At 43.4% G+C, this 27,501-nt stretch overlaps 1 protein-coding gene across 6 annotated transcripts in view; it reads right to left on the reverse strand.

Moving 5' to 3' along the window:
* Positions 1–528: 528 nt before the first annotated feature.
* The window catches only part of AAK1 (AP2 associated kinase 1), an 82,885-nt gene continuing 55,912 nt past the window's right edge, over positions 529–27,501 (reverse strand). Inside the window, exons 16-20 of one of the 6 annotated variants that reach the window (XM_067312482.1) lie at positions 23,036–23,137; positions 21,558–21,659; positions 20,353–20,463; positions 16,808–16,912; positions 13,463–15,227 (exon numbers count right to left, since the gene is read on the reverse strand). In XM_067312482.1, the coding sequence (XP_067168583.1) occupies positions 15,133–15,227; positions 16,808–16,912; positions 20,353–20,463; positions 21,558–21,659; positions 23,036–23,137 (515 nt within the window). In that variant the 3' untranslated portion in view covers positions 13,463–15,132. Of the gene's footprint in view, positions 7,054–13,462; positions 15,228–16,807; positions 16,913–20,352; positions 20,464–21,557; positions 21,660–23,035; positions 23,138–27,501 lie in introns of those variants that run through there. The other 5 variants (XM_067312483.1, XM_067312479.1, XM_067312485.1 and 2 more) reach the window with 5 other exon arrangements.

The following is a 27,501-nucleotide window of genomic DNA, read 5'->3' on the forward strand; positions in this document are numbered from 1 at the left end:
AAGTTTCTTTCACAGCGTGTCAGCCCTTCGCTTCAGTGATTCCTCCGTGTTCGGCTGCAGTCGCTGTGCCCTGGCACGCAGCTGCGCTCACGCGAAGCACGTCCCCCCCGCGCCTTGCCAAGGCCTGTTCCTGGCCACGGCGGCGTTTGGCACGGCACGCGCAGGCAGCGCGCTGGGAGAGGCCACGGCAGCCCATCGGCTGCGGGGAAGGACTCGCTCCGTGCCTGCTCTCCTGCGGCGGGTCAGGCATCTGCAGGGTTCGAGGCTGCTGGAAAAACGGGGCTGTCTTGTGCCGGTGCAGCGCTGCCCTGGCACAGCCAGGTTCCTCCCCAATACACTGGAATATCCCTTGCTAAAAAACTCTGCTTAAAGAAACAAGATCGGTTTGATTTTGCAACTGCTAGATAAAAGTCTCACTAGGGAATTCAGTGCCTTAGTGGGAAGAAAAACTAGTTAAAAACCAGAATCTTGGCATTCAGCAAATATATTTGGCATGAACAGAGGGGAAGAAACACGCAGCAGAGAAGGTGTATTTTGATCAGATACAGCTTTAATAAAATGTACATAAGTTTACAACTTGAACATTTCTTCATAAAGATTATCAGAAACATATGATCACGCCTGGAGTGCAATGCTTTACTCCATTAACCTGCACATCGGAGGTATTTCCAATATCACTAAGAATTACCCCAACAAAAAGGCGGTTCAAATGCAACACTGGTCTTACGAGACACAACCTAAAGTCACACGGAGATTGTTTGTCACAGTTAGCCGAGGACACGGATGCTTCCAGCTCAGGCTTCCTGCCGGGCGCAGAAGCGACAGTTCATTAGGGACGGCGAGAGTTTCCTTCCCGTTGGACTTGGTGGTAGGGATTCCCCACCAGCTGAATCCGCTGGTGTTTTCCTAATCCCAGTTCCTCACCCAGAACAAGTGGACACTTAAAAAACAACAACAACAAAAGCGCCAACCCTCCCGACACTTGCACACAATCATTTATCCCTTTGTGGGGGAGGGATTGGGGTCTGAAAGGGGGAAAAACAGCTGATCACTCATTATCCCTCTAACTTCACAGGGGTGTAGTCTAGGTGCATACGACAGTGTCTACCCTACGTAGGATGGGAACGACAGGCCGTGGCTTATTATTAGAAACGCTAAAGAGCTGATCAGGTTTCAGGAACGTGTTTCAGAACTGCAGCATGATTACGCTGCCGAGATACCTGCTGTCAGAACGCTGCGGAGGCTTTCGGTGCACTAAAAGGCCTTGATTTAACACCATAAAAAAAAAAAAAAAAGGAAAAAAAATTCAGCTCCCCAACACCACGGTCTTTGGTGGAAGCTGAGTTAAAGTAACCAGTTACCACTTTGGAGTGATTGAGAGCTTAGTGATTACACGGATCGCAGTCTTGCCTGCCTAAATCTAACCCAAGGCATGCTCCAGGCGCTGCGAGTCAGGATTGCTTGCACGGCTTGCTTGTTCCAGGCTTAGCATCTCCGGCGTGCTCCATGCGTACTGGGGATTACGGATTGAGCATGCGCTGGCTTCAGGAAACTAAGATTGTAAACTTAACACTTACGACACACGACTAGAGTGCTGAGCTGGCTGCAAGGGAGATGAGATACAGTTAACGTCTTGAAAATACTGCGCCAGACTAGGGAAAGTGCAGGTTAACACGACAGCAGCTGGTCCCGTTACATGCACTGAAAAAACATAACCGCAGTGAAGCACTGAGCCGAGCCAGTTGCCTTTTTTCTTTTTTTGCATGCAGAAACACCGAGCAATCCCTTTGAAGGGACAGGATTTTAACTGCATTCGAGGTGAAGTCGGCAGTGACTACAAAACAGAGCCAATCCCCCTCCCAGCACAAGTTTCCGATTGTCACGGGAGCGACTGCTCCGCAGCGAGAAGCGGTAGCTGCCGTCTCCGGCTGGGCACGACTCGGAGGCACCGGCCCGAGACGCTCCCAGCAGACCGCAGGGCAGTTAACAGCTTTAAGACGACGAGAGCAGTGGTTCTGTTCAGCAAACTGACTTTAAAACCCCGAGTTTAGGCTACATTGCTGTTACTTAACGAACCTTACTGATTGGGTGGCAAAGAAAACAAGCATCCTTCTTCCAAGTGCATTGAAAACAGTAAACTTCATAAGCTACAGGAATGAACTTTCCACTTAAACTCATCACGCTAGAGCTGCAGCACTGGCAGTGTAGGATTAGGAGGATACAAGTTGGAAATTAGAATGAGTCACATTAACAGGCATTAAAGTTCAATTTTCTGACCATAACCGAAGATGCATTACCTCATAGGTCACATGTGAAGATTCAGACAAGCTTCCTTCCCCCCCCCATATATTTAAAACCATTTCAACACTAGGTGTTTGCCAGCAGGATCACCAGCTTTTCTGAGCGTGGTTAGCTTGCTCTTTGTGTAAAGTGCTTTAAGAACATAAGCTGCCAAAACGCTAGCTGGAAATGCAGTCTAACCAGACCTGAATCGATGGCTTGCTGCAAACACCGGGCTGCACGCGTGCGTGTTCTCCCTTTCTCGGCAGGGCCGGAGAGCTAGGTCCCAGCTCCGCGTGGCTCCCAGCTCCACCTCGCTGACACCAGCGGCAAGAGAGGGGCAGGGAGCTCCTGCGGGAGTGCCAAGGGGAACTGCCTCCCACTTCCTTAACCGTGTTTTTTGCTAATTCAGACATTCCAAGTAGTGGACGTGAAACAAACATGCCGTTTGAAGAAGTTTCACGGAATTATCCAAAAGCAACTTTTCAAGTAAAAATGAAAGAAAGGAAGAAGAGGCTGAATCCAGTTACCAGAGGTAATACCTTAACACGCATCTTATTTACATGCTGTACCTGCTAATTCCAGCAAAGCCTCTCTTCACTCCACAGATTCATCCCTGCACTGTCAAGGTCTGACCTGCCTCCCATCAGCTCCCCGAGGGCACTTAAGGGCTTGGCGCCAAATTCAGTCTCCTGGCTGCACGTGTGGCCACAACACAGGCTGCGTGTTGATACGAATCGGGGCCCTCAAGCTCAGTCTCCTTTGCACCCCTCAGATTTCACAGTTTGGTATCACAGTCGTTCTCAGCATCTCTTATTGATCCAAGCCAGCAGCAACCTATTTGCACAGTTGCTTTCAGGTATTTAAAAAGGAAACTCGATGACAACAAAACATGCAATAGGCAACAGACTCAGCTTAGCTGGAGAAGCTTCTCAGGAGAAACCCAGAAATATCTTTACAGTACTTCTATTTTCTAGGGTTGGTGACAGAAGAGCACAAGGAAAAAAAAAAACTCTAAACAACCGATGTGCACCAATATTGACTCTAACTCAAAACGTAGCAGACCAGCTCCATACAACGTGACCTAATCTGGGCTTGGCAAGCCACTATTTGCCCGCAACTGAACTGCGCAAGCCAACTTGGCCTCCTTGCTTTCAGATATTGTCTCTCCCTACCCTCGTGGCTTTTAAGTCTTCAGTCCAAGTTCTCTCTTACTTCCAGGCAATCCCAGTGTCAAGCATGCCCATCAGCAACATTTGGCTCATCTCTTGCAGTTGGAGATATTTTGAAGAGGAACTGAGTTTGGGGACTGGAAAGGAAAGACGGAGCAGTAGCTAAGCCCTATTTGCACATGCTCCACTAGTCATCTCCTGACAGTCAGGATTTTTCCATCCATCCTCCCCTTATGCTGCTCAGCTTCAAAGTCAGCAGTGAGTCAGCGTCAGGCTGCATTCCCCTTCGTGTGCAACGTTGCGCTTTGTTTGAGCACGCTTCACGTGTACCTTTAACATGCCCGTTGAGATCCTTTAATGCCTATTATTTGGACATTTGACCAGCCAAAGCCATAGATGTAGGTGGTGTCAGTTTTTTCCATGAGACTAGACTGAATTCTGTTTTCAGCTGCAGCAGCTTTCACTGGTGCAAAACCAATGAATTAAGATGCGTGATCTCTGACCCTTCCTTCTCTTAGCGTGACAGTACTCTCGCAGCGCTTTCTCCCTGAGCACTAGCCCATCAGAAAGAGGGCAAAACATAAGCCTGCTCTATAGACAGCTGGTACTGATCTCCGCAGCCTACTCGTTGCTCCAAGAATTCCCCTGTGAAAGCCCAAAAAGCTCAAAGCCACTTGGGGACTTAGCTGCAAAGGCATAACGTGTCCTTGGTCTTCACTGCAAGGCTCCAGCTTGCATAATAGCAATCAAATTCACTGCGGAAACAGCCACAGCAAGGCTTTTAAGAGACTTGGCGAGAAACTACTGGAGTCAACGGGAGTTTTTCCATAGAGGTCAAGCCCTTCAAAATGAAACAACCACAAAGATTTCCCTGGGAGACGTTCTGCAGCGCCAACATCTGTTAGGAGAAAGGATTACTACACTGCAAAGGATCATCAGCGACTGCGAGCCCAATGAGTCCCTGTATCTGGGTATTTTCAAAGTCAATCCACACTTACGTATCGCATTTGCTGGCCAGAAACAGCAGTTCCAAGACACCTTATGCTACAAGGGGTTTTGAAAAAGGAAGAGGGGAGGTTTCACTCTCTTGTCTCTATCTTACCTTACTGAAAAGGGAGAGGAGCAAAGTCCACTTCGGCCCAGCTACCAGCACACGACAAATAGTAAACCTTCAGGACTATGCTTCCTCCAAACACAATCTTGGGATTCATCACATCAGTGATAGAAGTGATAATAAGCAGGTGTCTTGAGGAATATGGCAGGAAGTACAGTATTTCTAGAGTAAAGCAAATGTTACCAAACGGAGTGCAAGTAGATTTTGTTTAGATTCATCTTAATCGACAGGAAAACCAAAGGCAGATTCTATAAATATAGAGTCAAGTTCTCTGCTAGTATAAATCAGTGTAACTGGATTGCAGCCAATGCTGAACTACACCAAATGAGGTATGTAGGATGAGGACCTCTATCAAGCTGTTTCCATAATGTACTTTTCCATAGGGTGTATTTTAATACTGTAACAACGCACAGCTCTCCTTCACAACACCATATGCAAAATTCCAGGGTCCTACACTTTGGCATAAACCGGACAGGAAATACACATGTAAAAATCGAAGTTCTTCCTGATCTTTTGATTTTCCAAATAACAATTACAGTAACAGTTTCAATCCATGCATCTGAGAGACATTTTGCAAGACAAGTGATTGAAGGCACTGTAAGTCCTTCCACCAACTCCTCTGGGCTCCCAAATAGGCCCGAGGGCAGAAGCACTTCCACCGGTTACACGGCACAGCGAGTGAAGAGACTTTGCACGCACGAGGCCAACGCTCTGCTCACATCAGCGGTGCACAAACCTCCTACGAGGTATCGACTGCACAGCTTACACTCAGTGTGCATATAACCTACGAACACGCACATAATTCATGACAGAACTACTCTCAAGCTACAGCTGACAGGTTTACCATCATCACCAGCAACAGGAATATTCTACCTTGATCTCTTCCAGAAGTTCCCATTGGTAAAAAAAGAAGTCATGACAACCCTTTAACCTGTGAAACAGTTTCCTTTCCAGAGCACTAGCCAGTCCTGCTTGACTTGCTCTGTAATCAATAAACATTGTAATTCATCTTATAATGCATTTCCCCAGCCACAGCCAGAAAGTACAGAATACTACTGGTCTGGAAAAACATCTAAAAAAAGGGGGGTGGGGGGGTGACAGTGAGAGGAGAGAGGTAAGAAGTAACCGAAAAGGATATGGAGATCCTGAGAGCCAGGCATTCAGACTAGCTAACATAACTTAAAATGGTTCAACTATGTATCACTGCAAATAGAATTCTGACAAAAAGAAAAAAATAATATATATATATATATATATTGCTATGTTGTTCAATTCAACTAAGAGGTTCAAGGTCCTATGAGAGATGGTTCTGGCAGAAACACACCTCCCAGCTCACAGCAGATTAAGGCTTTTGCTTTCCCGATTTGGAAGGAAAGGGTGCTGAAGCAAAAGGATCCCCACTAGGCAGCTCTGTAGTCCTGGAAGACAGAGAAGCAATAGAGACAGATCCTGCGATAGCCTGTCTGTTTGTCTGAGAAACCACTTTGTAAGCAGCTATAGGTTTGACTTCGAGACCCTGCCCATCTTCTGGGCTGTAGTGACGGGAATATTTTGACAAAGACTGCGGACGGAAAGGCTTGTTAACCATTGAGCCCAGGATGGCTTCCTGGGGGAGTGCATGTCCTCCTTGGTTTCTCTCACTGGGCATACCACCATGGTCCTTCAGCGCGCATGTAGGAGGGATGCTGTCCTGGGTATCCATTGCTCTTACGGAGGAAGGCGGAAGATTAATTGGCTGAATAAACCCTACAGACGGATACTGAGATCTAGCTGAGGCAGTGGACCCACGCATTGCTGCATCCAGGCTTTGGAACATAGGATTAATCACATGTTGGACATCGCCTGTTTGGCTTATGAAAACAGGTGATGTGAACGCTTCCTTAGGAACACTATGAGAAGTCAACTCTTCCATGCTTTTTTTTTTAGTGAAAGGTGCTCTCAGAAATACATCTGTCTCTTCTGGGTGTCTAAGAGCCATATTGCCCTTGGAGATGAAAGGAGCTTTGGTAAAGACATCCACCTCATCAAGCACTTTTCTCGAGCTTCGGAAAGGAGCAGTGGCAAAAACATCCGGTTCATTGAAAACCTCACCAGCATGTGGCTGGAAGGCAGGGAATAGCGTCTCCCCTATTCTACTCTGGGAAACCTGGGAGTGGGAATCTTCTCTGGAAGCCTCATGTCTTTCCTTCGGCACAGACTGCAGCTTGCAGGTTTCCTCCTCCTCTTCTGACTCCATCAGTAAAGGCCTGGACCCACTACAATCCAAAATATCTCCTTCGTGATCTGTCCCCTCTCCTTCACTGCTATGGAAGGAGCTGTTGCTTGAAGGACCATCTCTTGCTAAGTAGTCCAAGTCTGAGTTGTGCTGAGTTTTCACCTCCAGCGTCTCAGACTGACCCTTGTACGAAGGGAGTCCTTCACTGCCAGAGGGTCCTTTACGGAGCTCAAGAGCTACAACTGGAAATAGGGCTGGATCCCTCTGCAGACCTACAAATGCGAAGAGAAGAGTGTTACTCAACAGGCTACACATTCTTAGTCATCAAAAAGCATGAAAGATACTTATTACACAAGAAGTGTCATGATGTTCAGATTTACACCACCATCACGCATGGAAAATGGGAAGGAAAGGGAGAGCAAACAAGAGAAAATAAAAATGCCAGGGAAGTTGTTTACTGCACACAAATTAAAACACAGTTTAGCACTGCCTCACAGTTCAGGGACACCACAAGTACAAGTTTTTAGAAAGAGATGGAAGATGCGAGACACATGAATGGTCACACTCAGCCTTCTCTCAACACCATTCTGCGAGTTTTTTTGTGCCACCCACTACATGACCATCAGAAAGGTTTTTAATTCATAGCACTGTTGCCTGGAGTAAAGCTCCAATAAACAGACAGTTCCTGTCATTTCATTCAGCACTGTTGCCTATTGACACAGGAGCGCCCTGTAAGCAGATTTATTGCTCGGCATAGCCTCTGGTCTCGGGAGCCATCTCACTGAAGTGGAATTACACTGCACACGTGTGCATCTAAAACGCACAGGGAAGCCTAGCAATCATTCAAATAACATATATTTTTAAGAAAAAACAAGTGTCAGTCTATAGTTTTCAATGAAATGGTTAACTATAGCAGCGTTGTTTTAAGCCACTGCAAGACAAACCTTTTAAACAACCCAGACAATGATTTCAAGTGAAATACTTAACTATAACCAACTGGCTTGCTCCTGCGTTAGGGTAACACACCAGTGTGGGGAGAGGCTTGCTATTCTGCTATTCTCCAGTCACAAGAGCCCATGAGTTTTTCTTTTTTTCCTTATGACTCACACAGACAGAACAGAAGATATCTTACCTTCAAAGAACTATTAGCAGGTTAGAAGTATGTCATTGGATTCATGTTAGCAAGAGGATAGGAAAAAGGCACATGAAACTAAGCAGTGTGAATTGCAAGAAGAAAGGGGGGTAAGGTTCTTTGGCAGCTGGTATCCACTGAACGACGGGACAAGCAGCCCACTAACCAACCAACCTTGCCACAACAGAACAGCATCCTCACGTCCAAACTCTGCCCGAATTAAAAGCTCAAATTTATATACCCAGTGCAGGCCTCAAGGCATCGCTTCTTAATCAGGTCTGTTGATGTATAAAAGTTAACCCACTCAGTCGCTTCTCATAATTAAAGACACAGTACTCATTCATTAGGCATCAAAATTGTTATTTATTGGGAAACTATTCACTTAGATACATTACACTGCTAAATAAAGACAGTGTAGATATGTGAACATTTTATAAGTTAGTCTACAAAAATACTATCTATCTTTCCTGAAGCCTATGTTGTCCGCAATGGTTTAACCTTAGATACTAATCTCAGATTACAGGAACAAGAAATTTGTCATTGTTTTCTTCCAGGAGGTTGGTTATATATTTACCAGGTATTATTGTTAGATTTTAAGAATACAGGCTGAAGCAGAGCAAGACCAGTTGCCATCACACAAATGCCTTTGAACTATCCAGTCCTCACCGAAATATAACATACAGGAAAACAAGAAATGGAAAAAGGCATTTATGACTGTGAACATTATGCCAATGCAAAGCAAAGACCCACTTTTCACAAGAAGAGCATTCAAAGCACAAACAAGTCATTTGATCAGAATTTCTTTTTAAAGAGTTACTTGTGTTAGTTGGTGTCTATATTCATGTAAATGATGACATTTAGGACAGAGAATAAGAGAAGGGTTGATTGCATGTAAGCCCCAACTGGTTTAGGACAGTAGCAACATGCATCTCTGAACTCAGAGGCCATGTATGATGGGCAGAACGGTTTATTTAAAAAAATAAAAAATAAAATGACTTTTTCCAGTGCTTTCTTACTCTCTCTACCTGTCCTAAGTGAGAAGGGCCGTGAATGCTTGGAAGCAATCTCCTCTCCTGCAGAGGCCAGTACAGGACTAGTGAATTACTTGGGGAAAAATGAAGTGATGCTTAGGTGGGATCTCGTTCTGGCCTCCAGCTAGCAACTGGTTTCACTCAAAGCCACTAGGCAATACAGCAAGAGTAGGAGGACACCTGAGAAGTTGAGAACAACAGAAAAAAGGGAACAGCAAGGTTGAAACAGAAATGCTAAAATGCAGTGGGTTACCTGAGGAGTTTAGGGATTTGCTGATGGGAGAGAAGCATCATCTTTACTCCCATGTTGCTTTTCTCCAGTATTCAAGGAAGACCTGGCTTCCAGACACTCTCATACAGTAACTGATCTCAGGCACAGCTTTCCTTTTGTTAGATGTTGGTGGGTTCCCCCCGTTTGTTTCACCAAGGGAAGCAAAAAGCAAAGGGACACTTCCAGGAAGAGCTCTAGCAGCACTGCTACAGCTAGGGAGACATTATCTGATGCCTGGGTGTGTATCTGACTAGAAAGTAGCTTAGTCCAGCACATCTCCTCTTACATTTTTTTTTTTTTTTTAAAACATATGATGAAACACTGAGCTATGCTCAAACACTGAAAAGTCCAAGAAAAAAAAACACAACAAAACAAAACTTTGTTTAAAGGCTGGGTTAGAGTTAACAAGACAAAGTCAGTGGATTCCCATAAGCAGCCACAGCTACAGGCTTTGCAGCCGAATGCTTCGGAGGCGCATGCAACATAACTGTTAGAAGGACGGACAGCTTAAGTGAGCCAGTGCTGATGGATGGTTCAGCATGTCTGAGATCAGAGACCAATGAGAATGATGCACTCGAGGGACCGTTTCACGTTAAAAGGAATGGCAGTCTTATTCTGTGTTACAGCAGAGGAGAAAAAGGGTCACTCCATGAATCATTAGAGTGTAAAGGGCAAATCCCATGGAACTAAAACGGCGCCGGTTTGTTTGAAGCCCTGTCCATTCTCTCATGACTCAGCTCCCATTCACACCAAAGGCACGCTATGCAAAAGGCCTGAAAAGATGCATGCAGATGGTTTGCTTCTATGAACACAAAAAGCACCCACAACCCCGCGTGCAAAAAGAGATGCCTCTTCTGCAAAGGCAGCGTTTCCTAACATCCTCCTATGCCAAGGTGGACCCTGCCAACAGGCAGCTGCCTGTTTTGTCTCCTCTTCCTCCACGCTCCCACAATTTGTGTGTTACTTCACTGGGAAACACCCCTTACTTGGTCAATCCATGCTCAGGTTTTAAAGCATGCACGCTAGTAATGATTGCAAACTTTATTCCTTACAATAATTACAGACATTGGAGTTTATAGATTAGGTTGTACCCCTGTACAACATTCATATGGAAATTTTTATTCAAGGGTCAGATACACGTACTAAAGAAATGATTCCTTAATTATACTCAGGTTCCCCTTCTGCAGCACAAACCTTAACAATAAAAATATATATCACAGTACACTAGGAGTAGCCCTGCTTAAACACTCACAACAGACAGATTGTTCGCGTGGCTTATGAGAGGTGCAGACACCAGAACGGTTCCTGCTTTGAGACCACTGCTGTGTGTAAAGCAACGAACAAAACAGGTAATCATCTTAAATGTATATAGCAACCTAAACAGAAAACACCTTTTTGCCTTGAGTTAGAGCATTGACATGTCGAGTTCCCGTCTTTTATGGAAAATGCGGCACAGAGGTTGCAAGGTACTGAAATAACCTACAGGAAAGCTAGAGAACTTTTACTGTCCCTTTTCAGGGGGCTCCAAAGGAGGCAGATCGGGCACCAAGAGGATGACCTCATTTTGGGGTCAGAGCCCAAAACAAGAACCTCAGAGGAGACAGAGGCATTCCAAGAGACAGAGGCATTCCAAGAGTCTAAGGCTTTTCCACCAGATAATGTTCCTGATTTCATTTAGCCAAAGCCAGGAAGATCACAACATATGGTAACAGGTAGCTAAGAATCATAATTACTAGTATGCAAGGTAACTAGGTTGGCATTAAAAAAAAAAAAAAAAGGTCAAAAGACTTCTCATTCCTTCGTTCAAGGACAGTGGAATTTTCTCTCGTATTTTGATTCCTAAGAGCAATGTCATTAAATAACAGTATAGAACTCCCCCGCACAGTGCTTTTAGTTATTAGATATCAAAGCAGAACATGAAAAGTCAGTATCATCATTACTATTTCACTGGACAATTCAGGCAGCATAACAAAGTGGTTTTTGCCCAAAGTCACTCCACAGCACGGTGGCAGGTCTAGGAACAGACCTAGGCTTCTTCAGCTCCAGAAGTTGACTAAGCCACATGACCCCAAACAATAAGAAATTTAATGATCTGTTTTTGGCACGCTTCTACAGTCACTTACACCATGCAAAGCAAGACAAAGCAGGTGTTAAACACTAACTGCACACACTTAAATGCCAGCTGTTTGAAATCAAGATTGACCTATTGGAGACAAAGAGCATCTTTTGCCCTCATTTTCACTGTGCGCAAGCAGCGTGTTACGTATGCAAGATATGGTCTTTGCCTGCTTAAGCAAAACACAGGGTAAGTTACTAGCGGTTAAATTCCCTCTCCTGTGGAGAGCAGAAGCACAGGTCTTAAACATCACTAATGTCCTTCAAACAACCCCACAAGCCAGGTGACCAACCCACCCTTCTTCCCGAGGAGCAGTGAGCAGATCTGGCACTGTGCGTGGCTTCTGCACTCCTTTGCGTAGGCTTGACTGTATCCAAAGTGCAACTCCTTTTTGGTTACAGAAGTCTAGGACACGGGGGGGGGGGGGGGGGGGGGGGGGGGGGGGGAGTAAAAAAAACCTCTTTGCTGCTGGAGTGAAGCACTTTAGATGTGCAGTGCCCACACCTGAGTGAAAAAAAAGGAGTCACTGGAGCTATTCTTAACTGAGTATTTATAACCAAGTTAACCAATAAGTCTCATTTCTCAGAGCGTTCCCTCATGTTACACTCATGCTTCCCACACATCCACATCAGCTACAACTCAGCTCCAGTGATTCCTACAAGAATTCTTGATTCTTCCACCCATCTCGCACAGACTTTTCCGAGAAGCCCAAATTTTCAGGTTGCACAGTGCCTGCAGAATCAGGAAAGTCCTTAATTAATCCTACAAGGACAAAGAACCCACTGAAGACTCAGTCAGCCAGTATTAAGACAGCCGTACCTTCTGGTTTTGGGACAGGTGTTTCAGAGATGCTTTCAGATACAGTGCAAGTTTGCTGATCTCCAAATTGTGGGTATTACACTTTTCCTAATCCCATTGAAAAAATGGGGAGATTTTCTAAGGTAGGGGGCAGTTAGAAACCCAAATCCACTGACAATCAGCAAGAACTGACATTTAACTTCCACTTGTCACTTTTAGCTCCTCACCACCCAAAAGCAGAGTTTACCTTGCCTCCAAAGCACAACCTTGACTTGAAAGGAAAACCGCTCTTCCCCTGCACAGTGGTTGCATTTGAAGGTAACCTATCAGGAGGATCCATCACAGCAGTTAATGCCAAAAACCGCTCTACAAGCTCAAGCCTGTTTGGGTATAAAGGCTCCCCTGTCATCCAGACATGAATAAACAGCGCATATGGGCAGAGAGGAGAATCACTCCGCTGTGATTTTGCTGACTGCGTGTTTATATTATGTTACTTAAGACCTAACCTACAACCCTTAGGAGGGGACAGGAAACAACTCCCAGGGTTTCCAACAAGCTTGCAACCATAGCTGTAGGAGATGACCATTCTTAGGCATTACAGGAATACTGCATACCAAACTTCTTCCACGTGCGCACAGGACCAAAGTTCAGTTTGTTCCTTCACAGCAGCAGCTTTTGCACACCTCCTTAAATTTTGGGCAGCATGGCAACACTAAACTGACGCCTGCAGGACAATCACGTTTTTGGATAGCTTAAAATTAATCCCCCGTATCTGCCCATTTCACATCTCTTGCATTTTCCATTCATTTAACAAATAACAGGCAAGTCTCTTCTGATGAACCAGGTCTAAATAACAGACATTTCTAAAGACTCACTCTTCCGTTGCATCGTATTTCCCACCCAGATCCAGGAATAGCTACTTGAAAAAGCAATGAAAGGAACATTCACATCTGCTTATTTAATAGCATTATTAACAACCCAGTGCATTTATAATTTTTTCCAGAACCCTTGAACAAGTGCTATTAGATTTAAAATTCTTAAACATTCTTTAAAAGTACTTTAATTCACAGAAATCTCTTTGTTCTAATATACAGTAGATGGTTACTTTTTTAAATCCATTCTCTTTTCATATATTCTCAGTATCTGACTATACAATAACTTTCTATCTATAGCTTCTTCATGTTATCCAGTCCAGCTTGCCTGTGCTTTAGGAATATAAAACAAAAAAAAAATAATAAAGTTCTATCCACAATTTTACTAAGGTCATTTCCATAGTTCTCATGTAAAGCTTCTCTCGGAAAGTGCAGTATACACATGTAATGATACAACACACTTAAGCAATACTTTTATTATTAAGTGTAGGTTTTAAAAGAAGAGTAATGTAGAGCAGACATGATTGATGGTAGTTCTATTTACAGAATTTGTTAAACTAAGTGTTGGGGTGGGGGAATAGCGGAGAGACTGGAGTTAGGAAAGGAGCAGTCACGAACTTTGATTTCTTTCCTTCTTAGCAAGGTCAGTACATACATATTTCAGTCGTTCATACTTTCGCACATGGGAAACTGCACTTTTACTAATACAGCTACATACACATACACAAGGTCAGCGGTAAGCTATTAATTATTCCACTACAGAGGAAGAGTCCTTCTGCTCAGAAAGAGCTTTCAAATACATGATAGAAATTCCGGACTTCATAAGCCAATGAAAACAAGTTTAGCATATCCAGCTAGTTGACAAACCAAGCATGTAAAGGAGAAAAGAAAAGGTAAAACCCATCAAGTTGTAGCAGCACTTACTTCAAACCATCTGAACCAAGTGCATGCTTGTTCCACAAAGACTGAAGAGTAAAATAAAGTCTACAGTAATCTTTGTCTACTGAAAAAAAAAAGCTTCCATACTTAACTGTTTTGCACTATATGTAGTTACAAGAGAAAACAGGGAACCCAGAACAGATACCAGATGCTTGACTAAAACCAGGATTAAAAAGAGACAAACAACTGTAGGACAATTTGTTTCATACACAATTTACAGTAGGTTTGGGGGGATATTTTTCCAGTCAAACACAGAAAAGAAATCACAGAAAATACATCTGTTGCTGCCACAATGCCCTTTTCAGCCAAAAAAATAGAAAAAAAATCCAACAAAAAGCTAATCACAGCCATACTCACATGTATTTGGTTCAAAATTTTGTTCTATTTCACTTAGGGTCATTTTTGCAGCTTTAACAATCTGTTTTTTTTTCTTTTTTGTTTTTTGTTTTTTTTTTCTTCAAGGAAGCGCAGTTCATTCACAAGCAGGATTGTTAAACAGCAAACCATTAGCTGGGGGCAGTCCGGAAAACTCTCTTCATTCGCACCATCACCAGAGGTACTACGGCAAGACTACTTCAGGGAAGTTCAGTGCTTTTTCCTCCCCTGAAGCATATACTGGCAATTTAGAAATAGCAGCTCTCCTAACCTGTATTCTACAGGAGAGGGATGTCCCTACTCATTTTACCTGTCTCCTTCCTCCTGCCCATTCATCAGAAAAACAGGAACAAAACAAAAACCAAACCCAAAAACACAAATGCAAAGATTGAAACACAGCTGTTCACACACTAGTCTAAGGAGAAAGGAGTCTGTTGTACGCAGGGATCATACATCAGCTACGATTATCTAATTCATGTACAGTTAGGCTTTCCATGGTGCTATGTGTACATCTCAGCAGGGTGGCTAATGACGGTGCTCCCTTTAGACATAGGCTAGCAAAGACAGGTGCAAAAGGAACCACAGTGGGTTTACCAGCTTTAGAGAGGACTACCTGGAGAACTGAGACGGAATCTTTTCCTGGGGCATGGGAAGACGGGGAGAAAGTGGGTGACTGTCTCCTCTTGACAGATTTATTTTTCTTTTAATTAAGGAAAAAAAAAAAAAAAAAAAGAACCACAACTGAAGGTAACTCCTCTGGAAATGAAAACGGAGGATTAGGTACGTTACAGAAACTGCGTCTGCTACTGTGTCACTGCTACAGGTCTATGAGCTGATCCACCAGCAGTAAAGACCTGGCTATGTTGGGAAGACTGGACTCAGAGCTTCCACTGTTGTTTCTAGAATGCCCACCTGAAAGTGTGAGAGATAGGAATTCAGTATTGAACAGGACACGCACACACGACAGTTTCAGATGTTCAAGAGCAAGCAAAGAAAGAAAAAAGTCAAAGTAAAACGGAAAACTTGCTCAAGATCTTCTGTTTACTTGCATCATGATAGCAATGACATTCCCCTGCTTGCTCTTCCACCCTCTCCCTCCCCTCCAAACTTAGCTCACAATAGTCATATGGAAAAAAACATCATAGCCACTTCTGTGGCAACACAAAAGCTCTGCAAACCATTTCCTTTTCCTAGAATTTACATCCAAGTTATAGAATTCTGTCCTTCCTACAGAATCTAAAAGGGGATTACAGGAACTCCCACAACCTATAGAAAAGACTGTTCAAAATTTTATAGCTTGAAAATTAGTTGCTGTTTTAAGAGCATCTTTGAGTTTCCAGCCACTCCAGGGTGAGTTCAGCTAGCTTGTGGCTTTCTACAATCAGTGCTTTCCTACTGAAGGAAGGGGCTGTTCTTTAAGGTAGCCTATGTTGGCCCAACATTGGTAGAACTCTTCTCTGACTTCCAGCAGGAGCAGAGTCCCTAATGTCTGAGAACTTTTTCTGGCAAGTCTTTGAAAAGCTAGTCCTAAACAGTGAGCAGCTGGTACAGCACACATCATGCTACAAAAGAAAATGGGAGTTAGGGAAGTCCAAAAAGTGCTACCATGAAAATAACAAACAAAACCAAAAAAGGAAGCCGTGGAGCATGTTTTTAGGCCTGCGCTAGCATACCAGAAGCTGTAATCAAAATCTTTCAGCAGCTTGACTGCAGAGAGGAGACATTTGACTGGTCAAACTGCAAAATGCTGCCTACTTCTGTCCCTATAAGAGCTACAAATTCAGCACCATCATTTGTTTTAAGGAAATAGCGCTGCTTTTTAGATTCAACCATACACGAGGCTGAAATGGTTTGGAAAGATCATGTTAATATGATCTAGGCAAGAGGAATGCTGTAAAAGGAGAGACTTCCCAGTCTCTGTCCTAAGGACTCTGACCCTTCAAGGGGTTCAAAGGAAACGGGTAACCATCTACCAAACTTCTCATACTTGGTTCCCACAAGCACCTTCAAAAAATATCAGTCAGAAATGAAAAACTCACTTTCAGCAGGAGTTTCAGGGTTAGAAATGATTATCACTCCCTTTCTTGCACCTTGTGTAAAGTTCACTTTAAAAAAAATGTCAAAGGACCTCCTTCCACTGACTTGAACAGCAAATAAAGATCTCTGAGAATGAAGTTCTCCATTGCAATTGAGCCATAGAGTTACCTGAGTATGCTGTTCGGCAAATTGCTAAAAATTACTTCACGGGATGCAAAGATGTTTACATGTCTACTGCATCTTTTTGGATATGCTAGTTTCTCACAAATAAAGAAACCAGAGTAATTTAAAGGCCAGTATAAATTGGAGAAAAATTAATACTAATGTACTACAACAATCATATCTTATAGTTGACAGCTTGCACGATTTCATATGTGCTGTAGCACCACTGCCCCAAAACTAGTTTGTGCTATTTCTTTTTTTCTTTCCCTTTTTCACCCCAAATCCTGGCTTACCTTGTGAATTTTTGGATATCAACACTGGAATTGGGTCAAATTCATCTTCTGTCACTTTTTCAGAGCCCTCAGGAGCATCAAAGCCTGATATCAGGTTAGTATCTTCTGCAGCATAAAGGAGAAACAGAGGTAAAGAAGCAAAGATAGCAGAGAAAGCAGGTTAGAATTGCCAAAAGTGTTAGGATGTTTTATGTTTTAAAAGACAGGGTTTAGAAGCAGGAGTTTAATTTAAAAGGTGAAACAAAGCTGGTAAGTCTAAGAAGGTAAAGGTAAAAGAACCAATTAAATACAAAAGTGGAGGGAAAAAAAACAAAAAACAAAGCAAACTGAAAAGTGAGCCTTCTTGAGAACCAAAATAAAATTGGGCCAGTCCAAAGGCTTAACAATTAGTCTAATTCAAAGTTGTGGTAAAATCCTGAGGCTTAAGTTCCCAAGGACTGAAGGTATTCTTTGTCATCGTGCAGTGGCTCTCAGATATTAGTACCATTTGAGAGAGCAATCTTGCTCTTCAGTTACCAGCTCTCGTATAAAGGGAGAAGAAAAGGGCAGGCAAAACACAGAGGGAAGAAATTCCGGTTGTCTGTGTGAGACAAAGCCCCTTGAGTTTTTTGCCCACAGGGATAAAACAAGAAAGTGCAACATAAAGTCAGGTTTCCAAAGGAGTTTAAATGCCTGAAGAGGTAACTAGGTACTTAGAGATTTTTTTAAAGCCCCTAGAGAGTTCTGGCACATAACTCCATTGGTTTCAAATGATGTGAGACACTTGGTGGGAGGCACTTTCAACCATATCCATACTAGATCAGACATTTATCTACCTTATTAGGCAATCACACTCCTTTAGGGACTTCTCACACTCTGTGTATCGCTATTTGTTACTTCAGACACCTAAATACCATCCAGAATCTGGTCCTCAATTACTATATGAAGTATTTCTGGAAGCCTAGCAAGGATATGTATAAGTCTATGTTTTCCAAGGAACAGGAACACTCCTGTTCAGTTCGAATCATGAATAAAAGCTCTTTACCTAAAGCTGACAAACATGCTAATAGGTTTTAGGCGAGCTGATGCAAGAAACAGTTTGTGGAAATATACTGTCCTCCAGGGGATCAGATTAAGAAAAAACAAGTTCTATAGAAGACTAGGCTGTAAAATGACAAGAACACACGGAGGTTGTGTGTCTTAATGGAAAGTCTCCTGTTTGTCACCACTCTGTCTCTGGAGTTATTTAGGGCTCTTCTCAACCTAGCTGGCAGCCTTTGCAAGCATTTTATTTCCATTTCACTTCATTTATATGTACAATTGCTAATACCTCTGGAGCTCGCTGTATAGGAAGCTATTCAAGGAGCACTGCTCAATTGTGGACTATCTTTTCTAAGGAGAGGAAAAGGCTGGTGAGAAACAAAATGCATTTCTACTTGGACAAAACTCCTTGGGAGATATATTTCTCTTCACAAAAGCATTTGCGCTGATCTTAGTAACTATACATCACTGTAAGTGAAAAAATTCCCCTCTCACATACATGTAGTTCAGCACTGTGTTCAGCAAATGCAAATTAAGGAATCCCAAAAGATGAGCAAGAATTCAGGGCCCACAAAACACGACACAGCCTCGTTAGGCACACAGAAAAAGACACTCTGGCTTGGTTAATGTACCAGTTCATGTTCAAACATTGCTGTCTTTTCAAATCTTCCTGGTCCCACTGACAACTTGCAGCATTGCATTTCCACAGGCTGATTATACCATGGACAGCAGCATCTGCACCTTAGGCGCGCTGCATCATGCCAGGATTAGGATAAACATGGGGCGGGGGGGGAGAGACAGATATACAGGTAATGACCCCACCCAGAGCTCTAACAACAGGGTCTGAAAAGCCACAAATGAGCTTTGGAAGGGTTTAATATCTTGCACCTCTCTCTCTCCTGCTTAATAAGAGTCTCACTTCTCCCTGGCAAATCTAACCCTACCTGAACACAAGTGGAACAACAGCAAGGCAGCCTGGGAGAAGTCATGCAGAAGTCTTAATTCATTTTCTCATTAAGTCACACCAACCATGTTTTGGCCGACTGTCCACTTTGCTATGTTCCAGACGTGGCATAATAACTGTTCAACATACATTTCAAGTCATTTATTCAACATAAAGTGGCATGGGCATGTAGTATAGCAATGAGTAATTAGAAGAACTGCTTGTTTAAACCCAAAAGCTCTACAAAAAACACAATCTCATTTTAAAATGCCATCAAGTGTAAAAATTGATTACAGACTGTTTTTACAGCGATTCCTCTGAGGACAGATCATTTTCTGTTGCTATAGGGATACTTACCAAATGAGCTAAGCGCAACCCATTTTCAATGGGCACCCAGCAGTTAGTATTCACGCTTTGGGCTTGTCTTTTCAAGGCAATAAATAGAAGAGAAGCCCTGGTCCTCGTCGCACCTAGCTGGATGTGTACTACCCAATATTCACTACAAGCTTGGCTTACATGAAGGTCACCCCCTAACACTTCTGCATTGTACCAAGGGAACACAGGCACTGCTCACAACTGCTTTAGCCTTCAACAAGGATTTGCCAGAACAGAGCAGAAAAAGTTCACCATACAAGCTGTACTCCAGCTATTTATATATTTCTATTCAAAGTATTCCAGCACCACTACTCTAGCTATGCTGTATGAGAGGGCCCAGATTTCAGCTGGACACTCTGCAGCTTGGAAAAAGCCACCTGAGCTAGGATCCCGGCTTCCCAGGGTCCTCTGTTCTTGCTTGTTAGCGGAAGAACGAACAGAACCCAGATTAGTGCACAGTACTTGGACTTTTTTTGCAAGTTCATATAATCCCATACTGCAAAGCCTGATCTGCAACTCTTAAGAAATTAACACACATGGTCTGCTACTCTTCTGTAGCTCTGCTTTTTTTCCGCTACTGTAAACTGTTCTGTTTTTCAATTCAATATTGAACTTGGGCTTCTATTCGCATTTGCTGCAATGTGATACTGCAGTCTGACTCAAGGGTGTTTTCCTGATAACCTCTGGAAAAGGAAAATACAGTCTCCAAATCTGAAAGAGCTCAGTTGCGTGCTGTAGACATGAACACTGACAAGTAAAATCCACTGGTTTCAAAAACCTGTGACATCAGTAGAGATGATTATCAGGATCCCTTCCAAACTTAATAACGCAGCATAAGAGGAAGTCTTAAAACACATGTGCAAAAGATAAAACCGAAGTGCATTCATGTGCAGACCTGAAGGCAGGCTGCATACTCAAAAGCCTACCCTTTCAGCCTACCGTATCACTTGGTCTCACAGGAGATACTACCTGTCTTGACAATCCTTGTCTGTATTTACAATCAAGCTGAATACCTTTATCTATCTTTTCCCCTTGGCATTTCAATGCACATTACAAGCTTCACCAGGTTGGGAATAAAACAGCAGTCTGGGAAAAAACACAACTAGAACACGGGTCAGATCATCTGCTTGTGTAAAGTGGCATCATACGTCAGCTAAAGATCCAGTCCCAGGACAGGTTAGAAGTTAGAGACAGAGGGACAGTTTACCTTTGTGAGGTTGAGCTGCAAAAGCTACAGGAGCAAACTCATCCAAGAGGTCAGCAGCAGGGTTAGAAAGCAGAGAACAGTCAAGCAGAGAGTCTTCTCCAGTGAGAGAGTCTGAATCCAGGTTAAAATCCAAAGGCCGCAAGGTAGCATTGAACAGGACACAAACACGGTTAAGCCCAGATTTGCACATTCTTGTTCCCGTCCACTTAGTACATAAACAGGGTATTGCTGCAAAGCTGACACTTTCCCACATCTTTCCACTTTTTGTGGTGGGAAACCTTTCTTACTGCTCTGCAGTGAGGGTAGAGGGGTTCCCAACACTTTTAGCAATACGTAGCACGGATTCACTGAGGTAACCACCCTCTGAAGCTAAGCACACAACGCTGAAATCCCACAGAAGCGATGGTTTAAATTAACCAGGGGGCAGGGAACAGCACAGCCCTTACTTCTTGTGAAAGCTAGTCTCACATCTACCAGAAACACGAGCCACTTCTTGAACCACAAGGGTTTTACTGTGACAGGTAGCGCCCACGTTGCCTTCCAAAGGACGGGACCCAAGGGGAAGACAGAAGTGACAAACGTGCTATTTCAGGCACACTGCCATCCTTCCCAAGACACCTAGGCAGGCAGGATTCTTGGGAAGCAAGTTGTCAGCTACAGACTAGCCTAGGTGACGTGTCCTTTAACGCAGAAATTAACAGTAACTGGAATTTTAAATATCTGAAAGGTAACTTTTGCAGGGCATGGTAACACCCAGGGTTGCAGGGACTCTCTGGCAAAGCTACTAGTACTGGCTGCTTCATAACAGACCTCTAAAAAGACATCAAGTCCCTCTGTAGCAAAAGTTGCCGGATCTAGGCCTTCAGAATAAGGAAGGGACATCAATTGTGAGCTAAGCCCCAGTGGAACAGCTCAGTGACTGCTCTGGCACCTACGGGTCTATAACGATGGGCTAAGTGAGTACTACAGGCATGAGTACAGCTCTTTGCGAGGAGAAAATAATGCTGACATTTAAGGAACCATGCAAGATCCACTTACAAAACACACAAGCGAGTCCAGTTTAAACTGGCGGGAGCGTGCAGAAAGCAGGGAGAGCAAAGAAGGTACCTTCAAGCAGACAGTGCTTTCTGATTTACTATAATATGGTCACGCAGCCCACAGAGGTACTACACAACCTTACCCACCCACCCTCCTGTCTCACCAACCTGTTCTGTTGGAAGCAACCGACTCAGTCTGTGACACAAGGCGTTGGGGCAACGGAGCCTCGAGGCCCGGTATGAGACTCTCAACAGCTACGTCAGGTTTTCCTTTGCGAATGTGAAAAATATCAGAGCAGAGAAGAAGCCAGAGGTTAGTTTGCAAGACACAGCACAAGTAGGAGCTAACAAGGCAGTTGTCTGAATTCTGCAGCGACCCCTTCCTGTCGTCAGCAACGACAGGCTGAAGTTTGACTGATGCTAATTGAATCAAGAGGGAAGAAGGCAATATACTAGAGCTTGGGGGGGGGGGGTTGAAGGTGGGGGTTTTTTGGTGTTTTTTTAGTGTCTTTTTACATGTGCAAACCCAATGTGAGATATCTGGAGGCTGAAATGGGAGGTTAATAATGTCTGCTCTGCAGCTAAGCAGAGGGTTCACAGCTGGGTAACTCGTTACAAGCTTTTGATAGAAAAATATATATATATATTTGAAAAAAATATACATATTTTTTCAAATATATATATGTATTTGAAAATAACTGTCAACACATTCACACTAGCCAAGCTAAACCAGGTATAATGCTTGGCTGGGTCCCTTCCTCATGGGCAAACATCAAGGTAATGAGCCAGGAAGTGAAATTAAAGAACAAGGATGCACTCGTCATAGGCTCAGACCAGAAAAGGTCTAGTTGAACTACCTAAGAAAACCATAAATACTTTTGTTTGGATAGTGGTGAGTCTCAGTGGTCTATAGGATTCAGACAACTGCCTGGAACTGCAGAACAGAAAAAACCCCCGTCATACTATTAAGGTGAATCATTCTCTACCCTTCCCTTCAAAGCCACCAAGTTGCAACCAGCTAGCCAGGGGACCCTAGGTGGGACCCAAACCCACAACAGCAGCTGATCGCACCTAACTGCAGCCTGTAATTATTAGTCTTTAGTACAGCTGGCAAGTAGGTCAAAATGTGATTCTGCAACACTCCGGGCTCTTTATACCGCCTTGGATACCGTTGCGTTTGGGCTCATGACAGCCTAGCACATCTATTCCTGTGCTGTGCCCCAGAGCAAAAGCAGCACTGTCATCCTCGGCCTGCTGAGGGTCAATGGAGACACCGACAGGCTAAGTGCCTAGGCCATGGTCACACCAAGTCTTTAACAGAAATGGTGGGATTTTTTTCATCTTCTCCTTCAGTCAACAAATAACTCTTATACCCAAGACCACAAGAACACGGAAGGTGCAACTATGCCATGTTATTGCGCCAGATGAGTAAACCTAGATTTGAACACATATTCCAAGTCTTCAGTATTCAGATGTGATTCCCATGGGGAAAATGGTATACCCGTCTCTGCATAATCCATAACTTCCTATCACATTGTGTTCCACCAAGATCAGCTGCTGTTTTCAGAGCCCAGTGGGGCAAACATGCAGAGTTATCAAGCAGAACAAGACATAGGAGAGAGGGGCCCTGAGGTGGTTGTTTTTACCATTCACAGCATCTGAGGTGCTACCGAAGGGGTCAGCGAGAGGCAGGATATCAGGGAGCAGAAGCGCAGTCTCAGGAGATTTGAGTCCCTCAATCAGTTTTTCTGGGTTAAGCAGGAAAAGGAGGCAGGAAGGAAGGCAGCAGAGAAAAAGCAAAAAAAAACAAACAAAACAAAACAAAAACTACGTTAATCAGGTGCTCAACTCAAGGACTCAGTCTAGTATGTCAGACTCAGAAAAGCATCTGCACAACTGTGTGTGCAAACACCACCACCACCACTTACAGGACCTCTTTCCACTAAGGTTACTGGAGCACATTAAGACAGGGCAGCTATTCACCGGGTGGCCATAGTCATCTAGACATCTGAGAACCTTCCTCGCCCACTGCATGTTGCTCTCCCTAAGAGGCAGTTGTAAAATAGCATGCAGTTCTTTCAATCCTCCCCAAAGCAGTAAGGCTTAACAGGTCACGACCCACTGAAAACCTGAGAGAAACCTCTCCCTCTCACCTGCATATACTGGGAAGGTTTTTGTTAGTCTTCACGTAACGAGAAGAAAAGGAACAGATTATCAGAAGCCCGTGACACTAGAGTTAGGTATACAATTATTATTTATTCACTCAAGAATTAAATGCCTAGAGACCCCTAAGTGCTTTGGCAAAACCACAAAACATTAAGACACTACAGAGTCAGATATGAGAATCTGCCCTTAGATTAAAACAGCTGTCTAGTTACCAGTTATTTCAAATATCAGGTTTCAAATCAGACATGTCATTCTCAGCAGTGTGACTCCCATGGTTTCCATTATCTTTCATACAGAGACATTTAGATTGCCTGTTCAAAGAGTTAATCTCAATTAATGATCTAGCGGATGAGTGATTCTGCAATCATATTAACCACGCTTTCAATAATGAGTTTAGTTATGGGTTTCTTCACTTAAAGAACACTTTCAGGATTTGCTAGAAGTAATCACCTTCAGTAGAACAACCCTGATAAAATTTGCTCCATGTGGACAAATCTGGCCGTTTCAGCTTGCTGCAATGACTGCATGTATAATCTGACATTAGCACGAGCTACGGCATGCCACAGCCATGCCTTTACAACACTTTTACATCTACACTATTATTGTTTTGAGTTCAAAGTCTGGAATTATTATTTATTATCCAAAGAAAATGTACAAAAATATAGGCTCCGGAATACAGCTATTCAAAAGACTTATCACAGTGAGAAAGTCAAAGAAAAGCTTAAGTTGCATTGTTAGGTACATTATAATAGTATCCATCATTTTTATTGCCTGATATAAATAAGAAAATGACCTGGTGGCTTTGGAACTATTTATTCAGAGCAGGACAAATTCTGCTTCCCATGACAAACTTCACAAGCCAGCACACTAAGGCAACCATGAGGGAAAGGGAATCTAAAAAGGGAACCGAAAGGCAGCTGTTTTATGAGTAAAGGCCTGAAGAAGGTCAACTAAAAGGGAAACCCTGATGGGGACAGCAGCCTTGCATGTACTTGAAGCCTTCCCAACTCTACAAGGAAAACCCAGTTTTTCTTAAGACCAAATTTGCCAAAGAAAAATGCACCCCAACTGTAGAGGCATCACCCTTGGCTTCTCAGCTGCACAAAGGGGGGGCTCTTTCCTTGGATGAGCTGAGAGGCTTGGCCAAAAGAGAGAGGTAGCGATGCTATCAAAAATGGGCTAACAGGGGTGGCTCCAGGAAAGCAGACAGGAACTGATTATAGCCTGTTGGGAAAACACAACACAAGAGACACCCCTGGGGACAAGAAGTCAGGGAACATGCTCAACAATTTTTCCTAGTAGGGAGGGAACTGCCAGGATAACAGGTATCCATCCCAAGTACAGTTGATTTAAACAGCATTTTAAATCACTTAATCCAGATAGCAAGGCACAGAACACAATTGTGGGAGAAATTATGGATAGGCTCTCAGTTGTGCAGCTCCAGGTTGAGTTTGGCTCCTACTTCAAGATGAAGGTTGTAGAACCATAAAGTGGTATGTGTGTGTGTGTTTTGAATGTATTCACATTTTAGAGATTCAGGCCTAAGATACTCCTTGCAAAGCAAGGCTCTTAGAGAGGGCCTGTGTGCCAGTGCCCAGCTCTTCTCAAGGCACTTGAATCAGCCTGTATCTTCAAAAGCACACATACGGTACCTGAAACTATTCCCTTCATGAACCAAATTCCAAGTGTTTTGCTCCTTGAAGACCCTCGCCTTCAATCTTACCTTTCCAAACAGTCTCCTCCTTTTTCATCGCTGCAGACTTGCTGTGTAACACTGTGGAATTCTCTCTTGGTTAGGCAGTAAGAAGCTGCATATTGAGCTCAGCCACACTTTTTAAACGCATAGAAATCATGACAATAAACACGGGATTCTTTTCTCTGTGTCTTAGCTTTCCCTCCTGTCCCCAAGGCTCAACCTGTTTTATGGGATGCTTTAGACAGTCAGTGGTTCTTTGTTATATTTTGTTACTTGTCTCATGAGATTTCCTTTGTTTCCTTCATCACTGGTTCTGTCAATGCTGTTACAGGTAGCCACCACATCTCTTAGTGCATGTTTTAAAAGGAACTTGATCCCTTTTGAGCAAGGCTGAGAAACTCAACACAAAGTTGTCAGGATGAATGAGTAAGCAGACACCAGACACCTCAGTAGGTTTTGAGGGCCTAGCAATTAGTTTATCTGATTTCTATTTTGTGTTGCATCCTGTATTAACCACTAGAAATAAGAGCTAAAGTAGAAGAACAGCAGAGCTACTTTAAGTGAAAACTCATGTTTAACAGCAAAGGAGCTTGAAAAGTTAGTGAAGACCCAGAGGAATCTATGGTTCTACATTAGATAACAGGAATACCTTTTCTATAAGAGTTAGTTTCGTTTTCTTTACCACAACATGCTTATTAAAAACATACACATGCGCACTAAGGGAAATGTTTCTGAATCCACAGACATTCCTAAGTCCAAGAACGCTACATGCCTTGGCAGTGGCAAGTAAATCCAGCTCTCAGGTCTCTGTTCCACCACTGCTCCAACAGTCAAAGCAGTAACCCAAGGAGGAAACTTCATGCACTAGACTGTTTCCCTGCACATGGATATTAGGCAGGTGCAGTTCAACTGTATGCAGACCTTGAAAGAAAACCAGGCTCTCTTGTGATACTGAGCTGCAGTTTTGGTCCTCCTACCAGAGCAATTCTCTAGTGGAAGTTTAATTTTCATTTCCAAGAGAAAAGCAGCTTCACCTGCAAGTGAAGTCACGGTTGAGATGGTGAAAAACCAGCAGTGCAAAAGAGGGAGGGAAAAAAAAGGGGGGGGGGCATGATTACTGGTCTCATTTGTGTTATCTGTACAAACAACCGTTGCAAGACATGCATATATGAAGTAATCATCAACTGCAGAATGGACTCCGCCAATAAAGCAAACAGCAACGTAGCACATATCTGCCATTCATGGAGGAGATCATGGCTACAGCCTCAGGTATGGACTTCATTTAAACGTTATGTCCCACCTGCCATTCCCTTAGCAAAGATCTTCTACTGGAGGAAAATCAAAGGGGACTTGTGCTAAAACAGTGCTAGAATCCTGTGACTCTCACTGCATGTGGGCACACAACCACAATCTGTACTTCGAAAAGGGTAACGAGGGGAAAGATTGGTTCTGCAACAAACAACGTTAACAGCAGTGTAACAAACTCTTCCACGTTGCAATTTCAGGGCCCATAATAGCAAGTTTTGTGCACGTTCAGAGCTCAAAGGCTTGAGCATAACAGGGCAAAACAGTCTGCACCAAGCACCATGCTGTTAATTTTAGAGTTTTATAGTATCAGAGGTTCTCCTGCCTCAAATCCAATAGACAGATTCAGATTATTCAGATGTGGATATACAAATCCAAGGACAAACAAGGTTAAGGAAATATAATCCAACACAAAGGTATTGTCTATCTTACAGCTCCTGAAGGGCCCGCAAAAATGGCCTTTATCAAACTCCACCTAGGAAGCGTGCTCTTCAACTGATAACCACGCTCCCACACGAGGTTGCCTGTTGGAGATATCCTTTCCCCCATACAGCCTACTCCAAGTCTGTCAGATGGTCACAGGCAAAGCAGGCTTGACTCAAGTTCAGGATTGATCTGACCTTTTGTATTTCATTTTGTCAGGTTTTCCACTTTGCCCATTTTCATTCCTGACAGGATGGCAGCAAGTTTGTGTAGTGCTTCTGCTGAGGGCTTTGCATCAATTAGTAAGGATGTTGGCTGAGTAAGCGAGGTTCATTATCAAACCTTAAGAAGGTCTCAAAGCTCAAAAGCATGCAGGAGGAAATACAAAGTGCTCTATCAACCCTTCCCAGAGCTCAAGCCCAGCTGCACACAGCTGCTTTTCAGGTGAATGTTTTACTTTCTTCCTAAGTTTCCAGATCCACGCAGTAAGAAATTTTTTTTTTTTCCTATCATAGTCAAAAT

The sequence above is a fragment of the Apteryx mantelli genome, chromosome 29, assembly GCF_036417845.1.
Source record: "Apteryx mantelli isolate bAptMan1 chromosome 29, bAptMan1.hap1, whole genome shotgun sequence".
Classification (NCBI taxonomy): domain Eukaryota; kingdom Metazoa; phylum Chordata; class Aves; order Apterygiformes; family Apterygidae; genus Apteryx; species Apteryx mantelli.